This window comes from Peromyscus californicus, unplaced genomic scaffold (assembly GCF_007827085.1).
Source record: "Peromyscus californicus insignis strain IS unplaced genomic scaffold, ASM782708v3 Scaffold_3__1_contigs__length_106647218, whole genome shotgun sequence".
Classification (NCBI taxonomy): Eukaryota; Metazoa; Chordata; class Mammalia; order Rodentia; family Cricetidae; genus Peromyscus; species Peromyscus californicus.
The window spans coordinates 1914973-1940989 of NW_026294551.1; the positions used below are offsets into that span (position 1 = coordinate 1914973).

The 26017-nt window shown below is 54.3% G+C and overlaps 2 protein-coding genes across 10 annotated transcripts in view; one reads left to right on the forward strand and one right to left on the reverse strand.

The window, feature by feature from the left end:
• Positions 1–9922, reverse strand: part of Bahcc1 (BAH domain and coiled-coil containing 1) — a 57932-nt gene extending 48010 nt beyond the window's left edge. For 3 of the 6 annotated variants that reach the window (XM_052756566.1, XM_052756569.1, XM_052756565.1), the window contains exon 1: positions 9694–9921. In XM_052756566.1, the coding sequence (XP_052612526.1) occupies positions 9694–9871 (178 nt within the window). In that variant the 5' untranslated portion in view covers positions 9872–9921. Of the gene's footprint in view, positions 1–8788; positions 9403–9693 lie in introns of those variants that run through there. The other 3 variants (XM_052756567.1, XM_052756568.1, XM_052756570.1) reach the window with 2 other exon arrangements.
• A 552-nt stretch (positions 9923–10474) lies between these two features.
• LOC128121693 (collagen alpha-1(XXIV) chain-like) overlaps positions 10475–26017 on the forward strand; it is a 46910-nt gene continuing 31367 nt past the window's right edge. For 2 of the 4 annotated variants that reach the window (XM_052756572.1, XM_052756573.1), the window contains exons 1-2: positions 10475–12784; positions 14424–16080. In XM_052756572.1, the coding sequence (XP_052612532.1) occupies positions 15408–16080 (673 nt within the window). In that variant the 5' untranslated portion in view covers positions 10475–12784; positions 14424–15407. Of the gene's footprint in view, positions 12785–14423; positions 16097–20110; positions 23314–26017 lie in introns of all 4 variants that reach the window. The other 2 variants (XM_052756571.1, XM_052756574.1) reach the window with 2 other exon arrangements.

Genomic DNA, 26017 nt, shown 5'->3' on the forward strand with positions numbered 1-26017 from the left:
GTCCAGAGCCGAGGACACAAACTGTTGCTATCCAGGCTACAGAATGAGACAGACCTGTGTACCACACAGAGAAAGAAATTCTACCCCAGCTCATTCATTAGTTTTTGAGAGCCTATGTGGCTCCAGGGTCATCTACCCTCACCCTAGTCCAACAGGCATGGGTGGTCCCTGCAATGGAAGTCATGAGCAGCCCCAGTATCCTGACCTGTAGCCTAGGCCTCTTTCTCATACAAATCCACACGAACCCCTAGGTAGCAGCACAGCTGGAGAGCAGGCTTCCCTCAGAGCTCAGGCTGCTGGGCCTGTGGTAGACAGCAATGTTCTGACTGGGAAAAGTTCACACATTTCCAGGGGCTCTGCAGAGTGGGTGCAGCTCACAATGGAGTCTACAGCAATGATGGAGGGATCTGAAAGAGAAGCTGCGACAGAGATGTGGGGCAAGGGACGCATGAGGTTAGCCTTGAGATACCTAGGGGCTGAGCTAGACACAGACAGGAACAAAGCTGAGGGGCAGAAAGACGCCACTGAGAATGAGGCTTGAATTTGAAGGAATAAACCCCTAATAAGAGGTCTCTGCCTAGCCAGTATCCAGAGACCAGGGAGGGCAGGGGTGCAGGGGGCCTGTTATGGCCCTGAGTACCAGGATAGCCTGCAGTGTTCTGGCACATATCCTTTTGTATCCCCTTCTAACACATATACAACTGGTTGGGACCTCAGGTTGACTGTGACTAGAATGCCATGAAAACCAGGGGCCATCTCCTCCAAGGGAGTGTGCAGAAACCGTGGGTTCCATCCCACTTGCCCTCGCCTCTCATTTGCTGAGTAAAGCTGTTGCCAGGCTAAGGACGCCTGATGGCCCCAGGACAAGAACTGGTGAGGTGCCTGCAGTTCAATCCACCCCATGCCCCAGATTCCTGACCCACAGAATCCAAAATAATAAACATTTGCTGGTTTAAGCTGCTGACTTTGAGGATAATTTGATGCTATTTGTTAACTATCCTGCAAGAGCTAATGAATATAAAGAGACGCGTTCACAGCGAGCAGGGAGCACACAGGAAACCTCCAAGAAGGCAAAGGGGGGCACTGTAGTGGTCAGCACAGGGGTCAGACCTGCTTCTGCAGAGGAAAGGAGTACAGATTCAGGTGCGAAACCATCCAGTGTCCTCCCCTGGCTAGGCAGGGTCCTTGGGCCCCTGCCATCCTGTGGCCCTGCCTTTCCTAGTCTCTATCTGAAGGAGTGTTCTCTGCTCTCTCCTATTGAAGGGCCCCCTGGATTTGGTCATTCTGGGTTTCGGTTATTTACCACAAATCTGCAATGTGTTATAACGCACAAATATGGTACTGTGTACAGTTTTTTTTTTTTAACTTTATCTATGTTCAGAAATGATAAGGGCTTTTTCAGGGTTGGCTTAAGATATATTGTAATTTAATTAATTCTAGTATTACTTTAAAGAAAATTAAAAGTTGCCGGGCGGTGGTGGCGCACGCCTTTAATCCCAGCACTCGGGAGGCAGAGCCAGGCGGATCTCTGTGAGTTCGAGGCCAGCCTGGACTACCAAGTGAGTTCTAGGAAAGGCACAAAGCTACACAGAGAAACCCTGTCTCGAAAAACCAAAAAAAAAAAAAAGAAAATTAAAAGTTTATTTTTAGGATACCCAAAGGGTTGTAGAAAGTCTCAAAAAGGGGATTGACTTCCAGGCAAGTTTCCCACAAGGTGACCTGATGGCGTGGGGTGATACAGTAGTGCACAGTAATGCTGGCTGGTCAGAGCAGCTACCCCTATACAGAACTGGCAGGGCCCGAGGGCCAATACTCTAGGGGTCAGCTCACCAGCTAGGGACAGAGGGGTCTGCAGAGAGAGGGGAGAGGCAGGACGGGCTGAGCGTGAGCCCTTCCTGGACCAGGCACAGGGACCAAGAGCAGAGACAATGAGCGCTAACATGGAAGAGAAGAGAAATCAGGGCCTGGAGGGGCAAGAGGCAGGGCAGGGTTTGTTGGAAAGGATTTTGCTGAGACATAGAGGTAGGGTAGGGTAGAGGCATCATCTGAGAGAGGGACAGCAGAGCTAAGCCTGGGTGGCATTTCAAACATGGGGTTGGCAGAGTGCCAAGCTGGGGAACTGACCAGGAATCTGACACAGGGGAACAGGCTCACTCAACATGGGAACACCTTTGTGAAAAGAAAGAGTTGTGAGGGCAAGGCCAAGTTCAGGGGGAGCCCACAGAGGCTTCCACAGCACAGGGTAGGAGGGGGCTCATAGCACTTTCACACTTAGAAGAGGCCTTGGGTGGTGCCACAGAGGGTCATGGTGCCTAGAGCTCTGCTCCCTCAGTAGGTGGCAGAGATCAAAGGATGGAGCAGGTGATACTGAAGCTCTGGAGGAAGAGGACACATTGTCACCAGATGACTGGCTCTGCCACGGCCACTGGAATGTGACTCTCTGAAGGCCACTGGGGACCAGCACAAATGTGAGTATGAATACATACATATTGGGAGACCTGCCCCCAAGTGTTAAAACAGTGAGCAGGTGTGAACCGACACAAGTATACATGGTGGGTGTAGGTGTGCGTCACCCACAAAGGGCAGTGGAGGCAGCTGGGGAGCTACTTCAGGAAGAGGCACTTGCCAGGCCTAAAGGAGCACCTACCCTAAAGGGTGGCTCCTTCTCCACAGCGTCCTTCCTCCAAGTTTAGACTCTTTAGGTTTCCACCGTGGTATCCGCAGTGTTCACATCAGCTCACCCCCTCCCGCCACGCATTCCTCCTCACCCTGCTCTGCCCCTCTCCCAACCTGCTGGCCCTGAGGGACCCAGCCTGGATCTAGGAATGGGTGTCCACAGCTCCTCCTCTGAACCCTTCTGCAGAAGACAGGGAAAGCAAGCCCCTGTTCTACCACAAAAGCATCAACAGGTGAGGAAAAAAATGCAGCCCAGCCCAGCTCCTACATGAGGATGGTAGCCACCTGGTTCATTTACTTAGCAAAGCTGATTCTTCCCTTTGCAGCAGGGCACCCCAGAAAGCACATCCCCCCTCATGCTATCCTTTGCCTTTGCAGACCACCTCCCCCGCCCCCCGCCGCCAGCTGTTTAGAAGCCTTTAGGGGAGGCATACCCATCTTCCACACCATTGCCCTCCCTCATTTCTAAAACCTTCCCCTGAAAACCAAGTCCCTACCCCGAGGTAGGAGGAGTGGGCTGCTTTGCCTGCCTTTCCAGTTCCAGGCACACAGTGGTTAGCCTACCAATAATCCAGAAGGAGCAGTGCTGAAGCCAGCTGAAGAGCCTTCCCATCCAGACACTAGACTCTTTGTTGGGGATGGGGGCAGAGGAAAGGAGACAGGAGCCGACCCACCTGTTCACTCCCCCAGGTCAGAATGAAAGAGATGCTTCCTGGCCCTCGGATTCTGGAACCTAATCATGGAGACAGCTGCAGCCGCCACCTACAAACACCAGCTTGACGACTCTAAGCTTGGACATTAGACACCCCTCCACCAGGTCTGCTGTGAACCCAGAGCTGATCTTGTACCCAGGGCCTGGGCTCCCCCCCCCCCCCCCCCCGTTCAGCACCCACCAACACCTCCCTGAGCCCACACCCCACGCCGTGGCGGCAGCTGCTCCCAGGGCCACAGGAGGCAGTGATATTATATATTACGACAAACAGGGGCAGCCCACTGACAAATAGGCCTGCGTGATCTAAACGGTATATTATCCCATAAAAACGTCAGCGGGCAAAGCATCGGAGCCAAAGCGAAGTGCTGTCCCATGCCGGAGGCCCTTCGAGGCCTTGCTCCTTCCCAGCACGGCAGGGCTGTGAGGTGATTTTCTAGGCGTTGCACAGTGCTTGTGATTCTGTTTTTTGCTTGTTACGCCATGTCTGTTGGGGAGGGGAATGAGGTCCCAGAGGTTAATGGGGACCAGGAACCCCAGGGGAGACGTTCCCTGGAAGGCAAAGGGGTTGGACATGGGACAGAGCAAGTCACCTAATTTACCAAAGAGGCACGTGCTTTGAATTCTGAAGCCAGTTACAGCTTGTCTGCAGACTACGGAGATATACACACCCAACCTGGAGGCTCCTGGGCAGGCCACCTCCCCTGCAGTGGCAGGGACTTCAGAACCTCTGGACCCAGATCCAGGGGCCTGCCTGCCAAGGGCCTGAGGCAGCTGTGTCTGGGTTTCTCTTGGGAAACCTCCAGAATCATTCTGGTCCATAGTGCAGAAAGGCATTTCCTCAAGGACTCCCTAGGCAGAGACCTCCCAGCCATGCCAGGCCCTGGGCAGGGCCACCAGGCCCCTCCGATGTGATTCTGAAGGAGGACATGGGCTAACACAGGCTGAGCTGGGGCAGGGGTAAGGAGGTAGGGAAGAACACCCTTGGGACTTTGACCTCTACAATCAAGGCGGCTGCACAGGATCTAGGGGATAGGGCAGCATATCCCACTGTGGGGATTTATATTCAGATGTTTATGGTGAAGAGGAAGATATCAGGACTCCAGGGGCCCCAGAGGAAGTCAGGCGAGCAGGCACTGGGGTGACCACCATTGCTCCCTTCCGCTGCGGAAAGTTGTGATTCCCAGTGGTGCTGCTTGAACTTTATCATCTGTGCTTGGGTATTACCAGTGTAGAAACCCGAAGGATCCCAGGCTCAGAGTTGGGAGCTAGACCAAGGCATTCTGGGAAATGTAGTCCTTGGGGGGTTAGGAGGATCAGCAGGATGGGGGCTTGGGGTAGTTAGGGAAGAAAAGAGAGCCAAGGCTGCCACCCTGACACTAACTTTAGAGTGGAAGTTTAAAATGCCAGGGAAACAGATTCGTTTAAAATTTGCGTCTAATTCCACATGTTTTTTTCTGAACAAGAAGTCCTGGCCCTTTTATTTTGGTGGTGGTGGTGGTGGGGACCTCCTCTGAGAATAGGGTCCCAAATGAATCTCACAAGTGGAAAGTAGTGTTCATTCCCCACATCCCTTTCCTCCTCTCGCTAGGGCCTCCAGACACGGGGCGGGAGTTTGAGGGGTTGGGGTACGACCTGCTGCCTCCCCTCCGAGAGCCTGTGAGCATCCTGAAGCTCCCACATTATTTATGTTCACAGCCTGCTCTGATGACATATGTAAGTTGACAGCGAACATCCTATCAACTTGCTGGAGTGTATCTTGATTGTTAAAACACACTCTTAAAGGTGTACAATCATTTATCAAATTAAAATAGCCAAGCTTTGCTTGTTCCTTCTCTGTCTTCCTGGAAGAACACCGAGCAGCCTCCTGCCTCCTCTGGCCTCCTGCATTAGCACTGGGCTCTGCTCCTCAGAGACCTTGCCCCTGATGCCTGGGACCCTGGCCTTAGCACACCCTCCCCCTGCCCCAGGCCAGGGCAAGCCCACTAATCGCCAAGACGTGACAAACGCCAGAAGCCCCACCAATTAAATTTAAACTCACGCAAAGCTCAGTGGCTAGTAAATTATTATTTTTATTAGCTTGAACCAAGTTCCCGTAAGAGAGAAAGTCAACTTGCTCCCGTGAATGGCTCTTGTATAATTTATTTAACTCTGTGCTCTTTGCCAAAGCCTGGAATATTTTTAGCTCGTTCTGTTGTTGGATTTGGCTTTTTTATGTGTGTTTCTGAGGGGTATTTTTAGCTTCATCCATGTTATTCTAACAACCTCCTATGCGTTTTTGTCCTGTCTGTTCGGGCTGTTGAACCCTGTCTCACAGGGAGTTGAGGGAGATTTCTAAGAATAACTGGGGAGTGTTTGGGGGTGCGGCGTTTTCCGGGGGAGATGTGCTATCTGCACTGTGCCACTCCTGCCTCGGCCACCAAGTTGCCTTATTGCTCACGTGACATGGATATTCCAATGGAGAACTCGGCGCTTCCCTATAGGAATGATCAGACTTGGAGGCAGCACAGGCCCCACAGAGAAAAAACCCACATTCCAAAAACAGCTTTGGTGGAGCGGGCGCGGCTGCCACAGCCATCCCAGTCTATGCAGCCGCCAGATTCCCGGATCCCCGCGGCTCCGTTGGGCACGGCGGCAGCTTTGATGTCTAGTTCTGTCACTTATGGAGCAGGATGGGTAGAAGCTCGGAAAGTAACTCTTTTCACACCTACTTAATGTTGGTAACTGCTGCAGAGACACTCTATCGTGCAGTGGAGTTAATGAGGTATTTACGAAAATGTATTTTTCTTACAAAAAAAAAAAAGAAAGAAAGAAAGAAAAGAAAACCCCATGTGATGGGAGGAACACCTTCGATGGGGTCTTTTTTCACAAGAAAAAAAATTTTTTTAATCTATGGGGCTAGGTGGAGTTTGGGTGGTCGATTATTGTATTATTTTACTTTAGAGACTGGTCATCCAAAGTGCCTTTAACAGGAACTAGGCTGGCAGTCTTATTCCAGAAAGGGCCTGCCTGAACGCCCCCCCCCCCCCCCCCCGCCCAAAGTTGCAGCCAAGACACACGGCTGCACTGGCCAAGTTAAATCACATCCCAAAGCCAAAAGGGGTGGAGAAGAGTCCAAAAAGAGGATTCACACCAAGAAGTGAACCGGCCCCTTGGTGGAGCCCCAGCCTTAGGGGGCTCCAGGAGGACAGGACAGGAGCTGACCCAGCCGGAAGGGGGGAGGGGCAGGCGAGCACACAGCTCCCAAGCTTCTCCCCTGGGGCCAGCTGCCTCCTGATTAAACCCGTTCCCCTGGAGAGGAGAGATCCCCAAGAAACTCCAGGCAGTAAGACGGAGAAAACCTAGGTTAGTTCATGTTGATTTTCCTTTTTTGTGTGTTCCCCCATCCCTAGATTTCACAGCTTTGCCTCCGGACCATCTGTATTAAAGACAAAATCTAACACTGCACTAAAAATAATGGTTCCAAACATTTTAATTGCACCTCTCAGTGACAAGGTTAAGGGAACAGCACTTTTACCATAAACTCTACAGCTCGAATATAAAGCTACTGGCACTTTCATTTTTGGAAAACAATGGAAGAAACCTGGGAACCCAGCACCCCCTTTAGGGTCCCACAAGCAGACACCAGGAAAGCACCAGGTGGGAATGAAATAGGGTGGCAGTGGGGGGAACCTCAGCCTCCTCTGAGCAGTTGTGCCTGACCAGGCAGGTGGGGGGAGCACACCATACAAGGAAGCTGTTTCTGGGGAGCCGGGGGCTGCAGCCTGGATGTCTGCGTCCTACGCAGACACAGGGAAGAATCTTCCCTAGCAATTTGGCTTTCAGCTCAGCAGTTGGGGCAGGGAGGGGCAGGCTGGACTACTGCAGCCTTGGCCTTTGGGCCAAGGCCATCCACAGAGAGAGGGAGAGAGTACAAGACAGTGGCCGTTTGGAAATTTACACACAAAATCCACACACAAGATCCAAAGACAAATTCCTTAACTTCACCCCACCTTTTTCTTTCTAAATGAGGACCTACAAAGACACACGCTAAAGTACAGGGATCTCAAGATAACTCCTGTTTTACAAATACATGCAGCAAGATTCTAAAAACGAATACGAAATCCTGGCTATCCTGGCTCTTAGCAATTGCAAAAGGCTTTCAGCCCCACACAGCCCAGCCAGGCTTCGAATCACAACCAAGTCCAGGATCTCCAAACACAATAGGTTCCTCTGGTCCCCAAGGGGATGGAAACTGGGCCTTCAGAAGCACAAGACACAGGGCCCTCCAGCACTAAAGAGGGAGCCCTCTAGGGCCCCCAGTGTATAAGGAAGCAGGAAGGGTGTGGGGTCACAGACTAGGACCTGGTGCAGTTTCTCACAGCTCTCGGTGGCCTGTAGTCCAAGAACCACGTGGTCCAAGTTAGTATGAGCAAGACAAAGGTCCAGGCCACTTCCCCACATTCCCACCTGACTGGGTATTACCTAGATCTAGAAATAAGGGTGAAAAGAAGGAAATGGCTGCTGAGCAAGAGCTGGCTGGGCTGTGGACCGGCCAGTGAGGCCAGGAGGCAGCAATGGCCTGAACTGATGGGGAACTGGGCTTGGCCTGGCTGCCCCAGGGGGGCACAGCCCCAGCCAGCCTGGGCACCACTGTGACCTACCAGCCTGGATTGCACTGCACACTGGGGGAAGAGGGCAGAGGCTTCCTCTCCACGGTTCAACCCTGCAGACTCAGCCTGCCCAGCCAGGAGCTGAGACTGGAAGGGAAGCCGGACACTTGTCCCTGCGGCAGCCACCACCATGTCAAAGCCCTCCCTACGCTCCCCAGTGGCCCTGAGACGAGTGGGCAGCATCTCAGGGCAGCGGAGGGAATAGACAATAAGCACAACGATATGGGGGAAAGGTATTTTAAAACCACCAATTGCTCAGCCAAGTACTTCTCTTTCTCTTTCCAGTTATAAATCGAGAAGAGGGGAAAATGGAGAGAAAAGGGAAAAAAAAGCGATCTACAGAGAGCACAGCCTCCCCGAGCTCCAGCTGGAAAGGCAAGCGGGCACTGTGCGGCTGACCCCGCAGGAGGCTGGCCACTCTAGCCCAGGGCTGCTCACTCAGAATAAACTCGTGATGTAAAAGCTGGAGGCCCTTTAGCAATTAAGCAATTTCAAGTTTTTTTTTTTCAAGGAAATGCATTTTTTTTCTTTTTGACTGCCTTCCCTTCCAACATTTTTCCCTTCTAGCCCCGTTCTTGCCATCCGTTTTAATCCACACACTAATTGTTATCCCATTAAAGCAGATATAATTTTATTAGTATTCATGGTTCATCAAGCTAATAATAATAACTGTTACTGCCAAACTGAAAAATAAAAGCAGCAAATAATATTCCTGATGTTTAGAATAAACTGTAAACAAAAGCAAGCCGACCTGCGAGAGTGACCCAGCAGGTCCACGCGCAGTTCCTCGGGCTCCCCCAGCTCCACCCACGCTGGTCAGTGACTACCCCGCAAGCTGCGGCTTCTCTCCAAGAGACTGGGTAGGCGCAACCAACAACAGACCCTCCGGGAGGGGAACACAGGGGACTGCAACGCGGGCACGTGCCGGGGCTAGTCAGGACAGCTCAAGGTCTCTCTTCTTGAAGCCAAAGCGCGCGGACTCGCCTGCACCGAAATCCCGAGCCAGGCGCCTCTCTGAGTTCCGCGGTGCGGGATGCGCGGTCTGCACTCAGGCCACGCTTAGTCCGGCGTTAGCAGGATACCAGAGGCACTTGTTAAAGCGCATGCATCCCCTGCAAACCCATTCTCGCCCTGACACTTCAAGGCTTTATATAGAAACAGGATTTTCTCGTCTTACACTAGCAGTTCCCATTAGCGCTCCCGGGGCGCACACCATTCTAATCCGCGGGCCGGGCGCGCTCTGGCCCCCTCCCCCAGCCACACGGTCGTTCTGTCCCCCGCAGAAAGCGCCACGGTGTCTCAGACGCAGAACGTCTTAACGAGGTGAATGCAGAATGCAGAAAAGAGGCTTCCGCAAGAATTTACTTCTGCAGGAAGGGGTGGGGGGGAGGGTGGCTAGGAGTAGAAGGCTCGGTTTGCTGCCTGCTCTCGGGCTGCCCTGAAAGACCCAGGGTAGTCGGGGAAGGCTGCTGGAAACGGCGCAAGCCCGTGGGCTGGCAGAATGCACGGCCCGCCCGGCGCTGCGCAGGGAAATGAAACCAAAGCTCCAAGAACTGCTCCGAGGAGCGAAGGGGCCGGCGCTCCTTGCACTCGCCACAGTTGCCAGCTGCGGCGGGGCCTCTGCATCGCAACTGCCCGCCCGGGCTGGGCACTGACCTGTGTGCGACGCCATCGGCAGCGGCGACGGGAAGTACTTTCCGGGCTGGAAATGCGCGGCCGGCTGCGCGGCGGGGCCGGCAGGGGCGAGGCGCGCGGCGGCTGCGGCGCTGCGGTGGCCCAGGCTCCCGCGCTCCGACAGCAGATGCGGCGGCGGCGCGAAGTCTCGGCCATCCATACCGGGCCCCGGCCCCGGCCCGCCGCCGCCTCCAGCAAGCAGCGCGGCCGGGGCCTGGGGGCGGCTCGGAGTGCAGGCGGCGCGCGGGCGGCGCGCAGGAGGCGGCGTCTGGGGTCACCGGCGGCACAGACAGCAGAGCCGGTCAACACACCGGCGGACTGGGCTTCTCGGCGGGCGGCCGCGCTCCGAGCCGGCGGCCGCCGTGCAGGTCCATGGTCTGCAGAGGCAAGCAGAAGAGATTCGGTGACTCGGGGGTTCCTCTCGCCCGGGGGTCCCCGCCCCTCCCGCTACCAACCCCCTCCTCGCGCGCCAACCGGAGAGGCATCCAGACCGGACAGCGGGGCTGGGAGCGCTCCGAGGACTCCCTACTGCACACGCTTATGCGCCGGGTCACTGGAGCCGCCCTGCACGCGGGTCCGCGAGCACACACGCACCGTCCGAGCCACGCTTGGCCTGCAAGAGCCAGAAGCAACCCAACCGCGCCGCGCGCAGCTTCCCTTTCTGGTCCCTGAGAGTCCCTGCGGCGAAGGCGCCGTTGCGAAGAGGCTGCTGGCTCCGCTGGGTGATAAAAACCCAAATCTGCGAAGCCATCACGCACACTCGCACGCGCGCGCACACACACACTCACACACACCCTCTCCCCTCCCCCGCTGCCCAAAGGTGTCTCGGAGGAAAAAGCCCGGGGTCCACGCTCCCCCCACCCCCGTCTTTCTGAGGTCCAGCTTTTACTGCATTCCGCTTAACCGAATAACCATGCTAATTAAGCGAGTAATTTTATTGATTGTAACTCAAGAGTTTTTTTTTTTTTTTTTTAAATAACCTTCCTTTTCTCCTCTCTCCCATCCCCCCATGCGTCTTTCAGTCCATTCTTTTGAATGTCGTCCCCCACTCAGCCCCAGCGGGACCGGCCCCCCACCCTCAAGCATTGTGCCACAACCCCAGACTGGCGTCCCGGAGCCCCGGGCGCCCCTCGACCGCCACCGGCATCACCTGGGCCGCTACGCCGCAGTGCCTGGCCTGCTGTCCCCGAGCCCGGAGCTTCCTAGTGAGGCTGGAACAATCACCCCGCCCCCCAATCAAATTCGCCCAGGATCTTCCTCTGCGGATTGGGGGCTTTGGGGGAGGGGGCTCAGAGTCAGAAATTGTTTTCTCTCGGCCTCCCAAATCGGCCACGACGTTTCTCCATTCAGCGCCTGCCCTGGATCACCTAACCAAGGCTGGTCTCCGCGTGGCACCCAGATCGACCCTGCAGGAAGGGAGCAGAGACCAAACACAGCGCAGCTTTCTCCTGTGTCTGGGTCCCAGCAGACCCTGGTCCTCGGTCTTCCATCCCCACCTCTAGCAAGGCCGACTTAAAATGACCCTCCTCTCCCTTTTCCTCTACCCCTCCCGTCGTGAAATGTCTACTCCAGGGTGAAATCGCAGACAATTTCAAACTCTGAGAGGAGCAACCGAGCACGCGATATAAACTGTACACCACCATGCACGTGCGACCAAAGTCTCTGCCATCCTCCATTTCGAATACTTTCTCCTTATTTCCGAAATACGAATTGTTTTAATGCTTGGTCTCAGCTCCAATAGAAAGGAGGTATTCTTAATTGTGAACTTTGCAGAAAATCAAAATCTTTTTTTAAGTCATCCCACCGTGACAACAAAGCGATTAAGATGTTTTCTATTTCGTAAATACCATTTAAATTGCTATATTTTATGCTCTGGGTTCTACACTGTCTTATTTGCACACTATTTTGTGTCTGATTTAATCTATAACCGAAAACATAATGTATTAAGTGAATACATATTTGCTCAGGTGATAAGCTTTTTTTAATATTTATTCGGAGAATTTTGCATTGTAAATAAACGGGACTACACAAAGACTTCTCTTTGTGTTCAAACTGCATACAAAGGGGTTTGAGGCTCTCTTCCCTCTGGGGAGTTTCACTCTCCCCGGGTCCAACAAATAACTCGCCTCTCCACCGCGCCGGCCTGCTCAGCGATCGCCAGGGCGCGGGAGGCGCAGGCAAGGCCCAGGCGCTGCCGGCGCCAGGGTTAGGGGAGGGGCTGCCCAGGACCGGTGAGGAACTTGCGCGCCCCTACCCAGGCCGGCGCCTCTCGAACCCCGGAGGGCGCTGAGGAGGACAAAGGGAAAGAAGGAAGGGGAGGGAGGTCAGGAACCTGCCGCTTCAAAGGCGCCGAGGGCCGGAGTGGGGTCGGAGGCTGCGCGCGCGGTACAAGGCTTCGCGACGGCCTCCGGGGAGTCGTGTGCGCTGGGCTTTTGTTCTGCGCCCCCACCCCCAGTAAGACATTTCAAAGTAGGAGCGAAAGTGGGGGCTGCACGCGATTCTCGGGACGCGGGCTTTGAGCTCACGGAGCAGCTTTACTCTCCACCCCCTGCGGGCCGATCGCTGGCTCGTTTGTGCCTTTCTCACAAGCCCACTAGACTTTCTACGCAAACAAGGGCTGGATTATGTCGCCAGTACCCGCTGCTGCGCTTCTGACCGGACTGGAGGGGACTTTTCTTTGTGTTCCGTCCTGCCGGAGAGCTGCCGCGCCGCCCAGGTCTGCTGGCTCCCTGGGCCTGGGAAAGCCGGCTCAGTACGGAACGAGGAGGGACAGCCACCGGGGCCACCGAGCGAGGGCCGAGGCCCGGAGCTGCGATGCAGCAGTCCCCGAGTCCCGAGGCTCTGAGGCCTCCACGCGCCCAATCTCCGGACAAGACACCGCAATGGACCCCGGACAGGGTTGCACCGGAGGAAACAGAAAGTGGCAGAGAGCCCCGCGCGGCCGAGAGTCGCCGATAAGAACAGGTCTAAAGTACCCGGACCCCAAAAATCCTCCCCCGGATGCTGGGCGTGACCCCCAGAGCCGCAGTTCCTTCAGAGGCTTGGCCAGCACTGGTACGCTCGGCTTCTCGAGGTTTGCTTTGTTTTCAAATTTTGCATCTAAAAGCCGAGTCTGAGACGCCTTTGTCCTCCCATGGAGGCCAAGCTCTGGGGTCCGTGGGCTCCCTCCAGCCGAGTTTCCCGCGCGGGTGGGTTCAAAGGGGCCTGCCAGGCCAGGCCGCAGTCAGGAGCGCACCGGACGCGAGTGGCTCCAGCGTGGCTGCACAACCCGCTCCCTGCGAAACCCGCCCCCCCATCCCGGAGAAGAACGAGAACGCGGTGGTGCGAGACCCCGGCTCTGGGAGATGGACCCATCCCTGGACCACGCCACTCGGGTCGTGGCCTTGAGCCCGCGTGCTGCCCAGAACGCACCGCGTGAAAACGCCCCACTGTTCGGCCCCCCTCCTCCACCCCCTCTCCTCCAGAAGAAGAAAAAAAAAAAAGAAAGAAATGTTCCGAAAAGAATTAAGTCTGTGGGGAGCCAAACCTGAAAACCCGCCAGTACCCCTCCAATCCCCTCTCCCCTCACTGAGGCCCAGAAAGCAGCGGCCGTGGCCACCGAGAACCGACCGTTCCCTGCGCGGGGGAGCGACCGGGCGGGGCCCATTCAAGACTGCTGGGGGAGGGGAGTAGGATGGGGGAGCAAATAATTGGGGTTCGCTCGTGGTTCCTCCAGAGCTGGGCTCTCACTGACTGCCCACTCGGGGCTACCCGCGGGGCTCTTGCTGAACGAAGCGTGGCGGTCTCTGTCCTGTCTCGATAATTTATTTTTAATGTAGGGTGTCGATCGAGACAACAAGCGCTCAGAGCAAAGCAAGGACGCATTACGGGGGGAATTTTAAACCGATCGATAAAATTTTTCAGAGAAAAAAAATATCGTACTCATATATATAGTCCATCGGTTTTTTTTTTATAAAAAAAAACCTTTCAACATCATAACGGATTTTAAAAGGGAAGATCTATTATTTCTTAACACCACAAACCTGAATTTCTTTTGCTTAAAAAATGTAAATCCCCAAAAGCCAAAATAAAATAATAAAATAATAAAAATACAAAAAAATTTTAAAAAATGAAAGCAATTTCAGTTACTTACTGGAGGCTGTTTCCTGGATACAATTGAATGCAATACAATTAAATCAGTAAATGTGACTTTGGTTTGTATTCCTATTGGTATTTTCAATGTGCTGACTGTTGCACTGTGAATGCACGGCTTCCACAACAACGACTCTAGCGAGCCCATCCAGAGCGGCTCTCAAACCTGCAGCCCGGCGCGGCGAGCCACGGGCCCTGCATACTAATAAGCTCGTGCCACTCAACCCGGAGCAGCCCGCGCGCTGATTGGCCGCGCGGCCCTCCACGGCCCTGAGCTCGTGCCACTCATTCGGCGTAAACAGGCCTCCCAATAGGCTGGCGCCGGGCCAGGGAGCTGCCAATCAGGGAGCAGCAGGGCTACTACCAAGCCTGATGGCGCCTAATTCAAGCCCAGCGACTGCGCAGCTCCTCTGCGCAGATCATTGCTGCTGAATGGGAATGTGGTGGCGCAGGGCGGGAGAGGAGCACCGGCGAGTGAGCGATTGAAAGCGCGTGTCCATGTCCAGGGGAGATTCGGGGATCTGTTTTTCCTTAATTTGTCAGGTCTAACGTTTGGGGTTTTGTTTATTTGTTTTGCACAGAATAAAAAGAACAGCCTTACGCCATAAACCTGAAGCCGTGTCCACGCCTGGGGTCTGTCTGGCAGGTGACCTGGATGCAAGAAGGCCCAACTTCCAAGCGCAGAGGCCGGATTGTCTTGCTGTACCTCCACTCCCAGGCCGCCACCCACTCGCACCCGAGCCGGAGAATACACTTGGGTCTGAGGAGTGGCCACACAAACTCCATGAATGCTTGCCTGGCCCTTCCTCCCTCTGCCTGAGAGGCAGGGAGATGGACCTTTCTTCTCCAGCCATCTATCTGTCCGCTCTCAATTTTATCTCCCTCTGCCACGCTCCGCAGCGCAGCAACAATCGAAATGAAAATCAAGGCTCTGTTGCTAAGATAAGGATTTACTTTTTTCATCAGCTCCTAGATTTTAAAAATATCCTCACTTGATAATTTTAGGGTGGTTGTCATGGTGTGAAAACCGTGCTTAGCATTTCTCAGCGCCTGTCCTTACATATTCACAAAATTTCTCACTACAATGGAAAACAGCCTCTAAACAATTCTCTTTATCATAATCAGAACCAAAACCACTTTTAAAAATATTCTGCAAGCAAATATTTCGGTTAGAATTTGGTTGCCTACCCAAATGTTATTTATTTTCAAGGAGTAGAGGTGATGTCTTAGTGGCGATGAATACATAATTCCTGCTCCTCTTTTTCCGCGTTTGTTGGGGGGGGATATTTAAGTAGATGCCAAACAACACCGCCAGACTCCTTTGGATTTCTCCTGTCTCTTTCCGGAGCGGACACAAAGGAGTTAAACCTGAGATCTGTGGTCGCCACTCTTTCCCCGCCTTCCTCGCTTCTGCGGAACCGCCATGATTGGTTGGCACTCGGCCAGCGGGCTGTCCATCACCAAGTGTAAACAAGGCGCTGATTGGCTGTTATCCAGTCCGCACAGGGCCTCCTGAAAAAAGCAATTACTGGCTCCGCGGTTTCAAGGCTGCCCAAGGCCGCTTGATGAAAGGAGATAAACCGAGGACCGTTTCCAGGATCCCCGCGGGCCGACCCAGGCGGCTCCCGAGCCGAGGTGCGGCGGAGAGCCCGGGGATCAAAGGCATCTGGAGAGAAAGGGGAAGCGAGCGCACTGCCGGGCCGGCCTGGCCCCCCGCGGGCCGCGCTGACCTGGGGTGGGGGCGGCGGGCGGGGACTCCGGGATTTCCCGCCCGTTCGGGACGGGGCCTCGGCCGGCGCCCGCTCCAGGTAAGCCCGGGTCTCGGCGCGCTGCGCCAGGCCGCTGGACAGGGCACGCGAGCCTGGCTGCGGGCTGGGGACCCCAGCGGTCAGCGGGGACTGGGTCCTCGCCAGCGCGGTGGCCGCGGCGCCGGGGAGCGCGAGCTGCGGGGAGGCTCAGCTGCTGGAGATCGGATGAGCGCGCGGCTGTTCGCTACGCGATCCAAGCAGGCCAGCCTGTGCGGGATGGGCGAGGACGCCGGCCCGCGGTGCGCGGTGGTGCCCCGACGGCCAGCACAGGTCCTGCCAGGCTTGAGAGGAGCTTCGCTGCTGCAGTCCCGCCCGGCGGCGGGCAGCCGTTTCCCGCTTCGCACGCATGAGGAGGAGCGTCCCGGCTCGGGAGAAACCGCTGCGAGCACCCCTGTCCGCTCACGGTCGGCGCGCGCATCCCTGACAAGCCGTAGGTTTTCTGCGAGGTTTGGAATCCGAGTTCCTCATTTTCCTTACCAGATCTTATTTTTCCGATCTAAGAGTCGTTATGTCTAACTGTATCCCCATTTAAAGTATTCTCTCTCACCTCACCCTCAAAAAGAGAAAAGTGTAAGGAAAATCATTGGGTCCTCTGAGCTGCTGCATGCTCGTGGGACCCGGAAGGCCGGGGTGGGGGAGGGGCGCGCCTCGATCGCTCCGCACCCTACCCTCCCACTGTGGGTAGCGGGGGGTCGTCTGGACCTGGCCGGAAAGATCCCTGAGCCTCGCATCTACCCCCCTTCCTCGGCGGGTGGAGACTGGCAGAAGGGCAGTAATCCAGCCGTGTTCAGAAAGGCCTGTTAGGCATGGGAACGTGAGGCTTCTTTTCCTCCGCAAGCCGGTTTAGGATCTTGGGGATCCCTAATCTCTGGATCCCTAAAAGTTAGGCTTGAGGATTTGTTTCGAGCAGCCTCACGTGCTGCCTCTTACCCCTCCCGCCCCCGCCTTCTGTGTCGCTTCCCTGAGAAGCTCCCCGGGTGTGAAAGGCCTCGGCTCCTTGCTGTCTCGCTCCCACCTCTGCGTCCTTTCTAACCCCAGCGTTCACTTAAGTCTAGTGGCCTTTTTTTCCTCTCCCTCTCAATAGTGTTTCAAAATAGTTGTTACAGCAAATAGCTGCCGATATGCCTCTGGATGCCGCCAGCAGCTGGCAGCTGCCCAGCGCGGGCGCACAGCCCCCGGCAGTTCCACAAGACCAAAATAAGCTCCCGTGTTCCTCTCGCAGGGCTCGGCCTCCCGGGCGGGCCCGGGCATGTTTGGCTGGGCTCGCTATCTGCTCAGAGCAAACCATCCTGGTTTCCTACTTGACTTCCTGCTGTCCGAAACTAACAAGTGTTTTTAATTTTAGAAGAACATGGCGTGAGGAACGGGGTACTTCTAGAGCAGTGGTTCTCAGCCTTCCCAATGCTGTGACCCTTTAATACAGTTTTTCATGTTGTGACCCCCAACCATAAAATTATTATCGTTGCTACTTCGTGACTGTAATTTTGCTATTGTTATGAATTGTAATGTAAATATTTTTGGAGTTAGAGGGTTGCTAAAGGGGTCGCGACCTACGAGTTGAGAAATCTGTTCTAGAGGGAAAGGAGTGGGTAGGGTTAGAAAGAGGAGACTAGACAGGGTTATAAGCCAGAGGTCTCTGCTTTGGAGTGTCCAAATCTGTGCAGTCGCCTGAAGTCTTAAAACATCGTAGGTTATTAACGCTGCAGTCACAGATGCCCAATCACTAGCCCAGGGCACAATAGCCTCTGAATGCCTGGGCCACTTCCACAGCCTGACAGATACCCTCCATGGTCTCCTCTAGGCTAGGGTGCCCTACATAGCCAGCTGTGCCCTGGCACCAGAGCACAACCACACAGACATTACACTTCAAGCAATAGCATGTGTACCCATGGACACCTGTGCAGTTTTGGATGTGTCCTCAGTCTACATGCACATTCTGTGGGCTCACATCATCCATATCTAGATATACCATGGGCACACACGTCAGTCTCCCATCACACTACCCACATTTGTATGCATACAAAAAAGCAAACTGGCAAGGTGGTTCAGCAGGCTGACACTTGCCAAACCTGACCACCTGAGTTAGGATCTCCTGGTACTTCCATGGTAGAAGGAGAGAGCTGACTCTTGCGGGTTTTTTGCTGACCTCACACTTGTGACATGGGTACAGGCAGGTCGGCAGCGTGCAGGCACACACAAAAACAAATCCATGTAATTCAGAAGGACAGTTTGAGTCTCACACACAGCACCCTGACACACGCCACACATGTGCAAGCACTCTCAACTACAGTGGACTAGACTGTAGTGGAGCAGCCGTTACCCACAAACCCTAGTACCGCCTCCAGCGGTCCCCACTGCCCCTACAGGGCTGACGACTGGAAGCAGGCCTAGGCCTCCCAGCTCCCAAATGACCCAGAGCCCACTGTGTGAACTCATTGAATAAATAATCACTTTTTAATACAAGGGGGTGGGGGTGTATCTCAAGTTACATAAAATTGTGAATTAGTCGCTGCTCCAAATAAATGCATGCTTGGGCCAGGGAGCAGCAGAACTGCACTGCGGGGTAATTGTGTGTTGGGTGCCTCTCCATTGTTCCCTGGGCCATTAGTCAAAGGGCAAATTAGAAACAATTTCTCGACGACAAAAAAATTGACTCTTAATTCTTCCCACAGAAGTGAAAGGGACAGGTCCAGAGGCCTAAGGCTGGAGCTTGGTCTGGAGGGTCAGGGCCCAGAGGGAGACTGGAACTGGGTTTTGCACCTGGGCAGTACAATAGCTCGAAGGTTTAATCCAGGCTGGGGAAGGATGGACTGGGGGTGGGGTGGTTCACAGCACCTGTTTCTCCCTCAGTGAGATGACAGTCAAACTCCATCCTCGATCTAGAATCAGGGCTTGAAAGGACGGCTGGAGACATTGGGATATTGCACCCTTCTTCTCAAAAGGGGTCAAATTCAAAAGCCTCCGGAGGTACTGGCCTGGTTGGAAGAGGAGGTCCTGGATCAGTGAAAATCCTCTACCATGGCAAGGTCTTGCTAGAAGTACTCCCGAGGTCCTAGAAGGAATACTGTGGAGAAAGGTCTGAGTGTGGCCAAGTCCTCAGTTACCTGGGTCACCCGAAGGTAACTGCTTGGTGCTCTGTGCCTGGGAGCATGGGCATTCTTTGCTAGATCTTCTGTCTTTGAGGCATGAGGTTTATGCACAGACTTGACTGGAAGGGGAGAAGAGAGTTGGTATGCCCTAATCCCAAGATAAACAGGCTTCTCGCCCCCCAAAGAACAGTACTTCAAACAGCCCATTTATTCAGCTGGGCACAAGAGGTGAGGGAGCAGGAGGTGCTGCCTTGCTCTCTGGGGATATCCCAGCCCCCAGCCCCTGTCCCCTCCCAACTGGAGAAGGGGCAAAACACAGAAACAGAAAAGAAGAATTGCACGATCCTATCCTATCAATACGGTCTATCGGTCTATCGATCTATCGTGCTGAATGTCCCCTGTTCTCTACACACCTCTGGAGGCCTGGCTGTGCTCCTAGCCAACATCATCCCTGAGGCATTTCCCTGACACAGCTCCAAACCAAGCCAGGAACTTTGCTAAATTGAAGCTGGCTCAAGCCGGAGGGACCCCTGTGGGAGGCACAGGTTTTCCCTTCAAGGCCATAGACAGATCTTAAGACCTGCTTCTAAGTTTTAAAAGGCAAGGAGAAAAGCCCCAGACCACTTTGAAGTCAGGTAAACAGCTTCTCCAGCCTCTGCAGCTTCCTCCCAGGGAGGTTTAAATTCTGTTGTTGCTGATTTCCTCCAACCAGGTCAGGAGGCTGCCCAGCCCCCTCCCTGCAAAGGAAAGGTGCTTGTTAAACACAGTCGTAATTTGTGGCTAAATATAACCCAGTGTGTTCACACGGAAAGCATAATTCAGAGGGCTCATTGCATGAGGTTATCAGTGAGGAGACCCATCTGGGTTAAATTAAAGTGATTTTCATAAAGGGCAGAAGCATCTATTGCCAGGCTTCTCCTGGCCCTTTCACTAGTGATAGAGTGATATTTGTGCTAAAGGGGATGGAGGAAGGTGGGAGGACACCCCCGCACCCCAGGGCTGAGGAGGCAGCTTCCTGGGCCTGAACACTGGGCCTCCCCATTATAGGTCTCTTCATCCAAGGCTGGATGTGGTTTCTGCTAAGCCTGAGAAGGTTCTGGAAGAACAGGGCAGGCTTTGGGGGCATGGGAGAATAGCTTTGGGGGTCTGCTAAATAAGAAGTGATTGATTTTCCTGTTAGGCTGACCCAGATAGCCCTCAGTCTTGGCAGTAAGGAAATAACCACCACTACCACCCCGCGCCCATTATAGGAGCCCAGGAGGGAAAGCCCAGATAATCGGAGAGCTTCTCAATAATAGGTCAGGATGGCTAAGTGACTTCAGCATCCTTGCTTAGGGACAAGTGCCTGGTCAGTCTTTGTGTTCCTTGCAGGTGTGGCCCCCAAAGTGAAGCTGGCTTCAACCCTCAGAGACACCTGCTTCCACTGCTGGCTGTGCCAGGCCTGGCTTGGAAGGAAGTGCCGTGGCTGCAGGGTTACAGATTTCAGTGTGTGCAAATATGTTCACACAGGGCACATGGCAGGCTGTGTCTGGGGTGATTCTCTGGAGCCAGATTTCTGCTGCCTGGTCTCACCGTGCTGGGGACTCCTTGGATGCAGCTTTGCTGAACTCGGGGTCCAGGGCTTGCAGTTCTGCCCCTCTTGCCATCTCAGTTCTTCCGGCTCCTTACCCCCCAGTCCTGTCACCCGACCGTCTCCTGTTCTCTTCCTTTCAACCTCCCATACTGTGACAAGCCCGGCTTTAGCCAGACTTCGCCACCACCGTTTCTGCCCCACAGAGGGGACCTGGTTGGAACACCCCACAGCCATGGGACACTCTTGTTCTGGAGCTCTGCCTCCCTCTACCCCTAGCTCTCTGGTGGTAGTCCCGCTTTGGGCCTAGGACTTGACACTCAGCAGAAGACCCCTTCCTGGGGGTTTCCACCAGTGGTATGAGACGCACACTGTCCTCTTTCTCTCTAATTTCTGGGGAGATTTGAGCCCTTGGCTTGGTTACCTTCAATATTTATAAGCCAAATAAAATTTCCCTCCAAGTTCCCACTGAGCATCAGGTCCTGTGGCAAAGCTCTGTCTCAAGCCTGGAGGCAAATGGGCCACCTGATTGCTGGCTCCTGGCTGAAGTGTGGCATGGCCACCGTCTCTTTTTGTTAACAGGACAGTTGATCCATTAAATTAAAAATAAGTCAATAGATCCATTTTTTCCTAATGCGTGTGAATACACATAACACCCTAATTCTCAGACATCAATGCCAGCAGGGATAGGAGACTTCCAGGGGACATTTCCACAAGTGGCCCCAAAAGGAAACTACCGGGATAACCTCTTCACCAGAATCCAGGATGGCCAGAGAAACCTGCCTAGGGGCCATCACTGAGCGCTCCAATTCTCCCACCCACTTTCTAGCATACTCCACCTGGGCAGATGCTGCAGCGCAGAATGCAGAGCTCTGTACCAGTCCCAGTGTGGCACTGGGAACCCAGCGTGAGACCTCTTGCGCTTCCCTGCACACTACAAGGGAGGCACAATTCGAGCGAACGGGGTAGCAGGATTTTCAGATGCAAACAAAAAGCCTCCAGAGGTGGGCGGTTAAAAAAAAATCAAAGCCTCTACGTCCGAGTCATAAACAAAAGCTCTTTGGAAATGCCGCGGCGGGGAGCGTATCTCTCTCGTGGAGCTAGCTACCCGGACCCGCATCCGGAGAAGGAGTGGGCAGGCGCGGGTGTCACCACCTGCTCGTCGCTCAGTCCTGTCCCCGAGAGGAGGAAAGCGGCCAGAGGCACCATAACCACAAATTTATGGCCTGGGTGACGTGCTTTCCTCTCCCACAATGGGGCCTGGTGACATTAAACAGAAAATTGATGAGAGGGAAGCGAAATCTAATCTCTTTCTCTTCCACATCGGCTCTTCGCGCTTTTCGGGGAGGGGGTTGGGGCGGGAGGAAGACAGTGGTTGCCTGGAGTTTAGAGCCTGGGCCAGAGGCTTCTTTCCATCTGGTTTCTCAACACGGGTAGGCTGGGGGGACTGCGACACTTCATAGCCTGCCCACTCGCAGCTGCATTTCGGGTGGGATTTTGGAGCCAGGCACCCGAGTGGAATGTGCTCGGAGGCCCCGGACCCATGGGACATCTCCGGTGCTCGCCCAAGCCCCGGCTCCCAAGAACACCCCATCCAGAGCAGAGCACCCCGCCCCCACCTTGGACACTAGCGCCCACTCCCCTCCGCTGCCTGCTGCACGGTTCCCCCGGGGCGCACCGGGTACCTCCTGGCACTGAACTGCGCTGAGTCCTTAAAGGAGCCGCTCTTCTTCAGCCTTTGTTAGAGCGTCTAGGGGAAGGTCACTCCAAGAGGATGCCAGGACAATGCCCTAAGGGGCCCGGTGGGGAAACCTAGGCCCAGCTGCCCCGGGCCACATATTACCTAGACGCTCCGGGCTAGGTGATGCCACCTGGGCTGTGCTGGCACAACTGACTGAGGTCTGAGCTTTCAGTGAGAGCGCCCCTGGGCTCCAGGGGGTGAGGCTTGAGCCAACTCATACCTTGCTTGCCTCTTGGACCTATATGAGAATGTGAGTGTCAGATCTACCTCTGTGAACACTCCAGACTTCTCAGGACCCACCTAGGGAGAGGATGATTCGCATTTTACAATCACTAAATTAAGGCAGTTTGACAAGTAACTTGTCCTCACCCAGGATCTGGATATGTAGACGCTTGGTCCTGGGTCCTGACACTCATGGAGTTCCGTCATTCACCTTGATAAGCCAAGAACAGAAATATGTGGGCCTAGAGACCAGCATTGGGTGTATTGGACCACCACACCCAAAGAAGAATGTTCCAGAAGTCCATTTTCCGGGATCAGCCCCTCTGAAGGCTACACTCAGCACCCTGTCTGAGTCCCTGGGATAAAGCCTAGCAGGGCAGTTCTCCCTCTCAGAGCCTGGAGGAATAGCTGATATACAGTGGGAATCTGGAAGCCAGATTCCAAAGGGTCAGGTTGGCCTGAAACCAACAAGGTTACGTTTAACAGGCTTGAAGTGAACCTCTACTCCTAGGTTCAAAAATCGGTTGTAAAAATGCAAGCAGCTTCCTGCTGTGGACAGGAGGAGCCAACCGCAGCTGCTGCACCATTCAGGCTGGGGACACACACACACACACACACACACACACACACACACACACACACACACACACACGCCTATTCCCAGCCAGCCCCCTTGTGAATCTCCCTGAGTGCCTGCAGCTGAGGCTGGCCCCAAGGGTGGGGGCTCCCAGGATGTCTGACCCAGAGCTTCTGATGTCAGGCCCTCTGGGGGAGGGGACGCAGCTGGCGACAGCAGAGAATGGGGTCCTTGTGCCACTGTCATCAGGCCCAGGGCTTCGATGAACACGGCTTTGTTCGAACCCACACCCCGTGGTGACCACGGGACCAGAGGATCAGTGGGTCTCAGAACGAGAACTGCCTGCCTTTTGGCTTTTTGGCCTTTCGGCCTTGGTTAACTCTTAAACAGATATTGGCCGCAGTCTCCCCAGCCATGTGCCGAGGGGCAGGCAGGAGAGATGAAAATTCAGCCCGAAGTCTAAGGTCAGAACCAACTTTGTTCAAGTTTTCTGTTAAAGTGACTGTAGCCAGTGGTGGAGGTAAAAAGTGACTAGGTGAAGGGATCTGTGTAGGGTGCAGCTGACTTCCTCAGCCTCCCTTCGGATTTCAAGTGCAGCTGGCAGCAGACGCCCAGTGTAACTCTGTCTGGCCTGGCTACAGTGTGGAGCAAACCTCCTGAGAATTCTTGGTCATCCTGAGAAAGGTCCCACTCCAGGCATTGAGTAGCCAGACCAAGCCTTAGTCGTGATAAAGGACCCTCCTACAGAGGGCCTTGTGGTGACTCCAGAGCAGGTGGGTTGTGGATCAGTCCTCAAGGGATTCCCAGAGGATAAGTCGGGGGGGCTTTTCTGAGGCCTGATGATGAATGGCAGCAGTGAGTCTGGTTTAGAATGTGGGCTCCTCCCTGCGTTGTGTGTGAAGGTTTGGAGTGGTGAAGACATTGGACCCTGGGGACTGTAGTGAATGGTCTGCTCTTGGGTCAACAGTCCAAGGACCCTGGGGACTGTAGTGAATGGTCTGCTCTTGGGTCAACAGTCCAAGGACCCTGGGGACTGTAGTGAATGGTCTGCTCTTGGGTCAACAGTCCAAGGACCCTGGAACCAGGGTAATGGAAGGATAGGTGAATTTTATGCCATTTATAATTTTTCCTATTTCTCAGTTTTCTCTTGAAATGTATTTATTTTGTAATCAGAAGCAACCAATCAACACTACCCCGGGAAATACACAGACCTGAAAGTCAGTGTCTTGTAAAGGTGGATCCTGTGCCTTAGCTGTAGGACCCTGTGTGGTCTCTGTTCCCGTCTTCATTTCTGCCCCAGTGGTTCCTAGCACATCAAGAAGGCTTGCAGGGAAGCTGCAAATCAACTCCTTCCCTGCTCCCCCACCCACCCCCCCACCTCCCCACCCCCCACCCCCCACCCCCGTATGCAGCTGGTAACAGTTATTTTAGGAACACACACAGAGAGGCACCTCATCCAGGTTGAGGTTCCTGACCATGAGAATCTGCATGGCTCTGGGAAGGGCAAACCAGTAACATACAAATATGCATGTTGAGACGAAAAATGTACCAGGGATCCACTGTATGGGGCTTACAGGTCCTGATCTTCAGGCTAGGACTGGCTTCCGTCAGAACTTCCGAGATGAGGAGCAGCCCCAGCAGTTCAGCGTCCTGCCCTTGGAGATGGGGCTAGTCAGCTAGCCCATACTTGAGCCATGCAAGTAAGCAGCTGCTAAACGTTGTGGGCCTTGGCAAGGCTGGGGTCCCTTCCACAACCCTTCACAGACCCCTACACCCTTGTGGTCATGTCTGTCTGCCTCCCCACCCCACCCCCATCTCACACCAGTCTCAAGTCTGCCCTGTGACTGGTGATAGTCTGGCCCCAACCATTCCCCAGTGGGAGGGTCCTGTAGGATTTTTGTCAGGGAGTGGGTGGGAGGTGAGCTCTAGGCGTCACTGACTAGGTACAGGGCCTAGGTGTGGTTTGTAAGCAGAGTAGTCCTAGGACTCTTAAAAACTCCAGGAAGGGTAGGGAAGTTTGGAATCTACAGCACCAGCAAGAGGAGGCGTGAGGTCAGATGGCCTGCTGCCACTCCACTGGCGAAAAGGAAGGGCCAGACACAGCAAGGCCCCACGCCTCCTAGTGACAGCTTCTGTGGGACCATTGGAGGTCCAGCACATGAAAAGGAGGGAGTCAAGGCTCACTTCCACAAATCCTCCTAGGGAGGACACAGGAGACCTGGATGGACATGAACCCAGGTCATACAATCCCAGCCCTGAGAACCCGGAGTATGAGGTTCAGGTTGTACCCATGGAGTCCCAAGAAGGACCTACTGGCTACTGGCTCAGGATGACTAACATTGACTCAGGGAGTCCCAAGCAGCCCAGAGGTGAGCATTGGGGGTTGTCTTGAGCAGATCCCATCCCCATTCCCCTTCACACCACAAAGCAGACCCCAAGATGCAAATGGGGGCCTGCACAGGTTCTCATGCCACCCGCTGTTTACCGCCTTCCTCACATGACAGGCTAAGTGGGGTGCTGGGGAGGAGCCACGGCCCAGGGGAACATGTCTGAGAGTTGGGTGGGGCTGTCCTGCAGGGGAGGGGAAAGATAAGTGTCTTGCCCTGATTTTGTCATTGCCCTTCTACCAGGTAATTCACATTATTAATAAACCGCAGGTCCAAAGCTCAAAGGTTGGAGTGGCAAATTGGAAACAGCAAGTGAATGTCTCTCGTAGTGAAGCAGGTGGCCTGTCCCCATGTGGGGGGTGGGGACAGAGAGACCCATGTGTAAGTGGAGAGATCTGCCCCACCACATCTTGAACTGCCTTGACCACCACCCATGCCTGTGACCTTGTCCCTCCTCAGACAACCCCCAAGGCCACAACAGAGATTGCAGACTTATGGGCCACCTTGCTCTAGAAGCAGGGGCTCTACGAAGGACACCCCTCTTCCCTATCCCACATGACACTCTTTCCCATTCCTCAAGCCCCTTGGTGACCTGGCCGTCCTGGAAGAGGCCCTTCACTGTCTTCAATTACACAAGGTGACTAGGCTGTGACTTGCATGTGCACACAACAGACAGAGATGCAAAGCCCAGGTCTGCAAGAAACTGGCTGGGAAAACAGGGTCTCTCACCTCATCCTCCCTGTCCAAGTCCTTACAGGGAAGAGCTCCATAGGGATTCAAG